General features: G+C 58.0%; 1 protein-coding gene across 1 annotated transcript; it reads left to right on the top strand.

The window, feature by feature from the left end:
• Positions 1-5,820: 5,820 nt before the first annotated feature.
• Positions 5,821-8,513, top strand: FZD9 (frizzled class receptor 9). The gene has a single exon (XM_058569006.1). It carries the CDS (start codon positions 5,821-5,823, stop codon positions 7,594-7,596), a length of 1,776 nt encoding a protein of 591 aa, XP_058424989.1. The 3' UTR covers positions 7,597-8,513.
• Positions 8,514-10,216: the final 1,703 nt, after the last annotated feature.

Raw genomic sequence — 10,216 nt, 5'->3', positions numbered from 1 at the left:
CCTGCACCCTGCTGCGTCTGTGTTGCGCCGCAGGAGGCGCAAAGGAGGTGCTTGGTTAACGCTCGCTGCCAAAAATTTCCGTAAAATCAATTAACATTCCATTTAATACAAATGAAATGCGAACTAATCTATAGTGACAGCAGGTCAGTGGTTGCCTGGGAAGAGAGGGAGGGCACAAGAAAACTTCCAGGGGTGAACAAAATATTCAGTATCTTGTTTTTTAAATCCTGGTGCTATATCTTGCCCTCAGGTGAGTTGTTTCAACTCTTTCTTAAGCCTGTTTCCTGATCTAAAAATTAGGATAAATAAGAACCACCTCATAAGGTGTAAGAGGATTAAAGGAGATGTAAATTAACAATAAATGGTAGTTATTATTAAGCTCATTTCACACTATATTGACCAGTTATTATACATACGAGTTATATATGTACCAGTTATTAACATTTTAATGTGCTACTTCACAGTAAGATAGTTGCATTTTAACTGGAAGTTATTTATTATCTAAATCAAGTGTGGTGATGATTTCACAAGTATATCCATATGCCAAAACTCATCAAATTGTACACTTTAAATATGTGCAAGTTTACTGTACATCAATAATGCTATAAAAAATTCACGTACCCATTGACCCAGCAAGTTCTCAGACACTGTGCAGCAGAAATAAAGGCATAAATACATCCAGGAGTCAGCAAACGTTTTCTGTAAAGGGCCAGATAGTAACTATCTTCAGCTTTGCGAGCCATATTTCACAACTACTCAACTCGGCCTTTGAAAGCAACCACAGATTCTACACAAACCGATGAGCATGGCTGTGTTCCAATAAAACTTTATTTACAAAAACAGACAGTGGGCCAGATCTGGCCTGTGGGCCACAATTTGCAAGCCCTGAATATAGATACACGTGCCCATGTATCTGCATGGGTAACATAGATCATAACAGAAACAATCTAAATGTCTATCCATACAGGGTTGGCTGATTAGTTTATAATAACTCCACACTGTAGAAATCAGAGTGACTATTAAAAAGAATGGGTTGGATCCTGTGTGTTGACATGAAAAGACATTCATGAGAGACTTTAGAAAATATTTTATTATGAAAATTAAAAAATATACAAAAAAATTGAACAAAATTTTAGTGAGCCCCTGAATGCCCACCACCTGGATTCCATTAACATTTTACTACACTTATTTTCATCATATATCTGCCCATCTATTCATGATAGACTTTTAGGGGAGAAAAATGAGGTGTGAAATGTACAATATTAATTCCATTTTAGTAAAAGAAAGAAAAGACTGCACTTCATGTGTTGATAAAGTCTAGAAAAAGTGTCAAAGGGATGCCTGAACTCAATATTTATTGCCTGAGGGCTAGGATTGTAAGTGGAGGGAGAAATTATTATTTTATTTCTCTGCTCACCTATAATGTTGAATTAGTTGTGAAAATTGTAAAAGCTCTAATAAGGAATTTTTAAAATGCTTCTTTAGTAAGAACAGAACAGTCTAGTCCAGCCCTTGACATCCCCATAAAGGGAAACTGAGTCAGAACCAGGGCTCAAGCTTTGGGGAGGTGGGCCCATTCTCTCAGCCCCACCAGAGCACCTTACCCAGGCCTGCCCTGTGCACGGGCGCGTGTGTGCACACGCAGGAATAAGCCAGCTCCCGCATGTCCTCGTGTGTGCACACACACCTAACTTGCCCCTGACACACACACACACACACACACACACACACGTGCCGGCGCCACCTCCATCTGCCTGGGCTGCAGTGACGTCACATCCACCTCTGCCCAGGAGCAGGTGTGTCATTGCACCTGCTGGTCCTCCATGACCACCAACAGCCCCTCCTGAGGGTGTCCCGGGCACCTGGAGGAGGTGCTGGATGGCCCTCCTTCTAGTTCCTATTTACTCAGACACCTCTGTCCCCCAAGGTCCAATCAACACCCCTTCCCCAACCCCAGACCCTACTTGCATTCAGCCTCTTCCAGAAGGATCTATGGCCCCCTCCTCATTACAAAATTCTTTTCATTCAACAAACACTTATGGGAAACTACTCCAGGCCAGGCGCCAAGACATCCAGGAGTATGGCCCGGACCCTGACCTCCAGAAGCTCCCAGGCTTGTGGGGAGACAAGTACAGAGGCGAGCAGCAGGGCCGTCGGGTAGGTGGTCGTCCTGGAGGAGGCAATATCAGAGCCAAGCTGGGGAAGGGAGAGGCAGCATGTGTCCAGTGGGGTGAGTGGTGGCTCCAGTCAGGGAGGACGAGATCGGAAGGGTCTCCAGGAGTGCAGGGAGACTAGAGGCACGGGGGGAGACACAGGTCGGGAGACTGGCCCTTCCCACATGTGCAGGGCAACTCGTTGGCCCACAGCCAAGGGCCCCCAGGAAGGGAGGCATCTCCCCAGGGAGGAGGAGTTGAGAGGGTTCCGTACCCACCTTACCCCTGTCTCTGGCCCCCTCTGCCCAGTGGAGCAGGAATAGGGGTGGGCATTGATGGTAATCTCCCTCCTCCCAGTCCCCTCCGGTCCTTCTCATAGTCTCTCTTTCAATGAGGCCTTGAGCATTGTTCGCCTTTGTAAAGAGGAGGATCGAGTGACAAAGCCGGGTGGGTGGGCAGGCGGCCCAAGAGGCCTCTTCTTTCCCAGGCAGCATCTGCATGGGCGAGGGGCTGTTCCACTCTCCCCCACCTCTGGCTTCCCAGGATCAGCTGTTGCCATGGTGACAGGCCTGGCATCCCATGGCTCCTGAGGCACGCTTCTCACTAGGAATGCCAGAGGAAGGGCCCCTGGACCCCTTTCCACCCTGAAGCAGCCAGGGCCACAAAAAACCTGGCTCCCAAGCCAGTCTCAGCAGCGGGGAGCCTCCACCATTCTCAGCCTCTCAGTCGGGCTGCCAGCAGAGGGGGCAGAGAGCCGCCACCTCCTACAGAATCCGTGATGGTCCACTATCATCCATGTACCTACGCCTCCTTAGAGCAAGATACAGAAAGAAATAAAATGTCCCCATGGTCCATGAGCTGCTGCTGGTACTGGGGCAGAGGGGGGACAAAGGGAGGGATAACAGTACGTGACAGTGGGTGAATGAGGACCCTAGGCACACAGAGCAGAGCCTCCAGCCCCATCCAGGAGAGCAGGCGGCTGGCCCTAGGAAGTAATGCTGGAGGCTGGTGTGCCAGACAGGGCAGAAGAGAAGCGCCTTCTGGGCTGGGAGCTTGGAGGCATGAGGGATGTGGCAGGGTGTTTCCAAGGAGGAGTTGGGGGGGTGGCATTGGTCATGGCAGGAAAGGAAGAAGCAGGTGGGGAGCTCTGCCTAGAAGGGCTTCGGCTGCCAGCCCCAGGAGCATGAGCTTCACCCTGGGCAACGGGAAGCTGCCACTGGCATTTTAGGAACCTCCGTTATCCTTGACGGGGGTCAAAGCCACGTCCTTTTTCCAAAAGTACCTTACTCCTGCGCTACCTCCTTGGGAAGTTCAGGATCTCGCAGCCACACCGCTTGCAGCTCAGGTGTGCCAAGTGTGTACTAAGCGTTGGGCACAGGGCTGGCTGCACCTCCACGGATGCTCAATCTCTCGAGTCTCCTTGGAGAGCGAGAGGCTGGGTGCGTGCCCGCAACAGAGCCTTCTCCCTTTCCTTCTCCTTTCCCTGCTCCAGCACAGCTCCAAGGGGAGACGAGCACTAATTACAGCCACTGCCCCGACTCCTTCCTGGGCTCCACCACGCGCCAGGCTCTACAGCAGGGCGGTGTCAGCTGAGCTGGGCCACCTGGGCAGGTGCCAGTCCTCTGGTGGTGACAGGCAGCCTCATGCAGTGGAAGAGCCTGAGTGCCAACCCTGATCTTTGTGAGCTGTGTAATCTGAGCGAATATCTTGAGTTTTCCGAGCCCCAATTTCTCATCTGTAAAATGGGCACCGAATTCCTTGCAGGACTGTTATGAGGGTTAAAAAGATCCCTGTGTAAAATGCCTGGCCAGGGCCCACCTGGCTAACCCGCAGTCAGTTTCCTAGCTCCCCCACAGTGCAGATGACTCCCTCAGTCACGCATCCTCTAAGCTTCCCCAAGCAGTTGCTAGGGTACCTGGACCTGTGCTGAGCACTCAGGGGAATCGGAGTCTGAGTCCTCCAGGTAATCCTAGGCCGAGGGGTGAGGGCAGACAGGGTGGGTAGGGGGCAGGGGTGGGGGGACGGCAGGGCCCCTTGGGTGGCCTGCTGGGTGGCACTTGGGTTTCAGCAGCAGAGCTAGCTGGGAACCATGTTGGGAACCTGGCTGGGCAGAGGCGGGAGGGCTGAGGTGCTCTGGGACTCCAGGAAGCCCCCCACAACCCCAGCCCTACCTGAGTGTGTGAGGGCGGGGTGGGGTGGGCAGCTCAGCGGTCTCAGTCTCAGCCCACACTCACCAATTGTCAGCTCTCACTGGCAGGCTGAGCCGTATCCCCAGGGAGTCATGGTTACTGCTCTGTGCAGTGCCTCGGTGGTCCCACCTGTACCACAGGAGGGGCAGTCCTCCCCCCGCCACTCTTTAGGAAGCAGGGGGAGCAATAATCTGGTATCCTCTTGATGGCTCTCAGGTTTACATGAGGAGGGTATGAGGTGCGCTCCGAAGGCATTGCACGGGAGGTCACTGTCCATCGCCCGGGGCTCTGTGGGCACAGGAAGGAGAACGGGGCTCTTGGGGCCCTGGCGAGGTGGGGGTGGTTCAGGCAGTGCCGGACAGCTGCAGGCTCCTGGGACAGAAAGGAATTCACAGGGAATGCTCTGTGCCACGGAGCTCAGAGGACAGGGGGCGGGGTGGGGGTTGAAATAGAGGCCTCCAGCTCTGTGGGAAGCAGTTTCTAAGCGGGTCCCAGAGGTGTCGAGGGGGCGCCCCAGAGAGAGCAGGCCTCCCCGGCTGACAGGGTGACAGCACCTCTCCCGAGGGGAGCTCGGCAGCCTTGTGAAATGGGTACGAGGTCCCGAGTCAGATGTCACAAACGCAACATTTAATAGCGTTATGTCCTTGGATATGTCGCCCCTCTCTGAGCCGCGGTTCCCCGACCTGGGAAAGGGATAGCGTACCCTTCCTGGATTGCCGGGAAGAGGCAATGAGGTCAAGCGTGCAGAGTGACCAATAAGCAGCACGTGCGCAACAAATGAGTTGTGAATTTTTACCTTAGGATCATCTGCCTGTTCTACAGAAAAGGAAACTCGGGCTCAGAGAGAAGAGCCCAAAGTCACATACAACCAGTCAAGGGCCAGGGGCTGCACTTGAACTGTCACTGAGTACAAGGCCGAGGCTTCCCATGCGCGGAAGCCTTAGAAACAGTCTCCCCGCCTGGGGTAGAGAAGCGAGCCGGTGTGGGGGGACAAGGGAATCTTCCGGCTGACTGTCCTGTTGCGGGGAGAGGCTGGGCAGCAAGGGAAGGGGAAGAACCGAGTGTGAGCGGGCAGACGAGGTCGCACCCACACCAGGCCCCGCTGGACCGCGTCCGGGTGTGTGTCCCCGCGCGGCTGCGAGGCGCGGCGCCTTTAAAGCCCAGCGGGGGCGGGCCCGGCGCGCAGAGGACCCGCCCCTGGGCGTGTCCGCCCCGACGCCCCGCCCCGAGGCTGGTAGCGGCGGCCCCGGGAGGCGGCGCCGGCTCTGGCTCCGCCGCCGCTCGAGTGGCAGCGGCGGGGGCGGCTCGGCGGGCTCGTCGCCTCCTCTCCCTCCGGCGGCTTCCCCGCGCGCTGCCCAGGGCGGCCGGCTCCGCGATGGCCCGCGCCCCGCGACGTGGCGGACGGGCACGGGGGCGCTGGACAGCGCGGCCCGAGTGAGCCGAGGCCGCCCTCCCGCCCTCGGCCGGGGCCGCCCGGGATGGCCGTGCCGCCGCTCCGCCGGGCGCTGCTGCTGTGGCAGCTGCTGGCGGCGGGCGGCGCGGCGCTGGAGATCGGCCGCTTCGACCCGGAGCGCGGGCGCGGGCCAGCGCCGTGCCAGGCGGTGGAGATCCCCATGTGCCGCGGCATCGGCTACAACCTGACCCGCATGCCCAACCTGCTGGGCCACACGTCGCAGGGCGAGGCGGCCGCCGAGCTGGCCGAGTTCGCGCCGCTCGTGCAGTACGGCTGCCACGGCCACCTGCGCTTCTTCCTGTGCTCGCTCTACGCGCCCATGTGCACCGACCAGGTCTCGACGCCCATCCCGGCCTGCCGGCCCATGTGCGAGCAGGCGCGCCTGCGCTGCGCGCCCATCATGGAGCAGTTCAACTTCGGCTGGCCGGACTCGCTGGACTGCGCCAGGCTGCCCACGCGCAACGACCCGCACGCTCTCTGCATGGAGGCGCCCGAGAACGCCACGGCCGGCCCCGCCGAGCCCCACAAGGGCCTGGGCATGCTGCCTGTGGCGCCGCGGCCCGCGCGGCCCCCCGGCGACGGAGCCCCCGGCCCGGGCGGCGGCGGTACCTGCGAGAACCCCGAGAAGTTCCAGTACGTGGAGAGGAGTCGCTCGTGCGCGCCGCGCTGCGGGCCCGGCGTCGAGGTGTTCTGGTCGCGGCGCGACAAGGACTTCGCGCTCGTCTGGATGGCCGTGTGGTCGGCGCTGTGCTTCTTCTCCACCGCCTTCACCGTGCTCACCTTCCTGCTGGAGCCTCACCGCTTCCAGTACCCAGAGCGTCCCATCATCTTCCTCTCCATGTGCTACAACGTCTACTCGCTGGCCTTCCTCATCCGCGCCGTGGCCGGAGCACAGAGCGTGGCGTGCGACCAGGAGGCGGGGGCGCTCTACGTGATCCAGGAGGGCCTGGAGAACACGGGCTGCACCCTCGTCTTCCTGCTGCTCTACTACTTCGGCATGGCCAGCTCGCTGTGGTGGGTGGTGCTGACGCTCACCTGGTTCCTGGCAGCTGGCAAGAAGTGGGGCCACGAGGCCATTGAGGCCCATGGCAGCTACTTCCACATGGCGGCCTGGGGCCTGCCGGCCCTCAAGACCATCGTTATCCTGACACTGCGCAAAGTGGCGGGGGATGAGCTGACTGGGCTCTGCTACGTGGCCAGCATGGATGCGGCTGCGCTCACGGGCTTCGTGCTGGTGCCCCTCTCCTGCTACCTGGTACTGGGCACCAGCTTCCTCCTGACCGGCTTCGTGGCCCTCTTCCACATCCGCAAGATCATGAAGACAGGCGGCACTAACACGGAGAAGCTGGAAAAGCTCATGGTCAAGATTGGCGTCTTTTCTATCCTCTACACCGTGCCTGCCACCTGTGTCATTGTTTGCTATGTCTATGAACGCCTCAACATGGACTTCTGGCGTCTTCGGGCCACAGAGCAGCCATGCATAGCACCCACCATGCCCGGAGGCCGGAGGGACTGCTCGCTGCAAGGGGGCTCGGTGCCCACCGTGGCTGTCTTTATGCTCAAAATCTTCATGTCGCTGGTGGTGGGCATCACCAGCGGTGTCTGGGTATGGAGCTCCAAGACTTTTCAGACCTGGCAGAGCCTGTGCCACCGCAAGATGGCAGCTGGCCGGGCCCGGGCAAAGGCCTGCCGGGCCCCCGGGGGCTATGGCCATGGCACCCACTGCCACTATAAGGCCCCCACTGTGGTCTTGCACATGACTAAGACGGACCCCTCTCTGGAGAACCCCACACACCTCTAGGGACACAGGCCTGCAAGGGGCGGCTGTTGCCCCCTCCTAGCCCCCCCTGGAGGAGACAGCTGACTAGCAGCTGCCCAGCTGTCAAGGTCAGGCAAGTGAGTGCAAGGGGGCTGAGGACCAGGGCGGGCTGACTCTCCTTGAGCCCTCACTTGTCAGGACCCAGTGAGGCTCAGTCCCCAGTCGCCTAGTGCAGGGAGTGGGCCTGGCTGAGTCCCCACAGGGTCCTGGGGGAGCATGTGGAGAGGAGGAGCAGCAGAGGGGGCGTGGTCCAGCAGGGAGTTTATTTAATGATGTAATTTATTGTTGAGTTTCTCCGGAAGCTGTAACTGGAATAAACCCCCGTGTGGCACCACTGCGTCCTCTCTGGGCTGGAAAGGGGGGAAGTAGAAGAGGGAGGGCCCTGCAGGAGTCTCCCTTGTGACAGAGCTGGGAGTGGGTGCTGGGCTCATCTCTGGCTCCCCACCAATCAGGAGGACAGCCCCTGTGGAACAGCTGTATTTTGCAGGAGTCCCAGATTATAGGTGTGTGTTTTCGCCTCTCGCCTGTCTTCGCTCCTTTTGGCAACCTGCTTGCTTATCTCTGAGTCCTGGGTTCCTGCTTCTCAAAGTGAGGCTGGGCTGCCTGCCAGGACACTCAGGGAATCCCCTGGGATGACACCCCACCTCTGGCCCTGGGGAGTCTATCCTGTTTGGGGGCTACACAAATGTCCTCATTTGTGTAGAAAATGAGGGCATCAGCCTGTCTCACAGGTTCCCTCAGAGGCTCGGGACCAGCTCCCACTGTCTCCTGTAGACCCATCCTGTTGTCCCCTCCCTGGGACCTGAGGGCTGAGGCTGGAGTCTGACTGTCCTCATCGCCTTCAAAGATTGCTGGTGTGTCCACCTCACTCCTTGGGACCCTAGTCAGGGCCCCACCCCACTCCCTCACCTCTCTGGGTGGAGAGGATTTGGGGCTGGACTGGTCTGTGGGCATCTTGGTAGCACAGACAACATGGGCGTGGAGATGAGGAGCCCTTGAGTATAGTGGGAAAAGGGCCCCAGCTCCTGAAGGGCTGTGGGGAGGTTTGAGGTGCTGAGCAGCAGTGAGAAATGGGACAGGTGCAGGGAGTCTGCTGGCTCCCGAGGCCGCTTGCACATTTGTGTACTGGGCGGTAGGAAAAGGTACCGTGTGTATGTGTGCTAGGGAAGCCCAGGGCTGCTGGGACCTGCACTGTCTCTGTCCACTATAACGTGTGTGTGTAGCCATCCCAGAGACCCCTATCAGGTTGGGCTCAGACCCCAGAGCCCCATCTTGGCCTCTGCTTTGGCCACTGTGACTCCAGCCAGGTGAGGATCTTGGTTACTGTCCCTGGGTGCATAATACAGAGCCAGCATTCACTGTCACTGCCAGGAGGCCCCAAGGGTCCAGCTCTGCTGCCAGCCTCACTTTAGAGCCAAGGGGAGGCCCAAGGTCGACTGTTCATAGCAGTAGTGGGGCTGAGCCCCCAAACCCAGGGCCTCTCAGCCAGAGCTCTTTGCCCTGCACCAACCGCCAATCTCACAGGTTGAAGAAAGAAGCCAGATGAAAATCAAACAGGTGGTGTCAAATCCCCAGAAGACAACTCCCTCAGTTGAGGAGGGGTAACGGCTGTCTCTCACCACAAGGAACAGTACAGACCCCAGGGGCATTTTACCATCTTTGCTTGTGCATTTCCGGCACGAGGAACGTCCTCCTCATCTAACTCCCTCCCCTCTAATAGAGCACTCAGTAGGTCCCCGTGCCTTCTTCGACCCACAAAGCTGCGTGACCCTAACACCTTGTAACGCTCCCTATGAGGGTCCTAGACTGCGAGACAGAAGGAGCTTATTTAAGGCGACTGGGGCCCACGTGGGGAGTGGAAAAGGCAGTGGCTGCATTGCCCTGGGCTCACAGGCCAGGTTTGCAGGGAGCAGAGCTGAAGCTGCTAAGGGCCTGCACCAGGACAGGGGCAGCCCCAGCTAAAGGAGAGGATTCCGGAGACTGGGGAAGGGAAGGAAAGTGCTGTGTGTATGGGCAAAGGGGGGAGGGGAGGGGAGCATCAAGCGTGGCACCAGTTCACCCCTATTCCTTGCCAGTCAGTGGACGGGGGCGGGGTGGTGCTTGGCTGTGTTCTGCTCAGCGGAAACAAGACTGGCTTCCAGAACAACTGGGATAGGAGGGCGGGGGGGACGGGAAGGGGGGCAGTGTAGTCAGGATGGGCCCCAAGGGGGCTCTGCTTTGAGGCTGGGCTGGTTCACATGGGCCAGGACTTGGGAGGGGGGAGGGCGGGCCTTGCCAGCTAAGGCTTCTCAGCACTGGAAGTCACTACGGAAAAGTCCCATACCCTGGAGGAAAAGGAAAAAGTAAACATTTAGTAAAGACCTTGTACAGAAGTCCTCCATTTGATCCTCCTCTCCCCATTTTACAGACAGGGAAGTGTTTGGAGGGCTTGGCTGGCTCCAGATCACGCTGCCAGGCAGTCCGGGGCCTCCAGAGCCTTGCGACTTCCACCACACCATGGGTTCCCTCCTTGGGGGAATGGCAGGTGTTAGAACCTCTGGCGGTTCTGTCCAGAGAAACCCCTCCCACAGCAGGACCTCCCCACACCCCCAAAAAGGAAATC

Source organism: Diceros bicornis, chromosome 26 (assembly GCF_020826845.1).
Source record: "Diceros bicornis minor isolate mBicDic1 chromosome 26, mDicBic1.mat.cur, whole genome shotgun sequence".
In the NCBI taxonomy this organism is placed as follows: Eukaryota; Metazoa; Chordata; class Mammalia; order Perissodactyla; family Rhinocerotidae; genus Diceros; species Diceros bicornis.
Note: the sequence above shows the minus strand (reverse complement) of the source record. Positions and strands in the feature narration are given on the sequence as shown.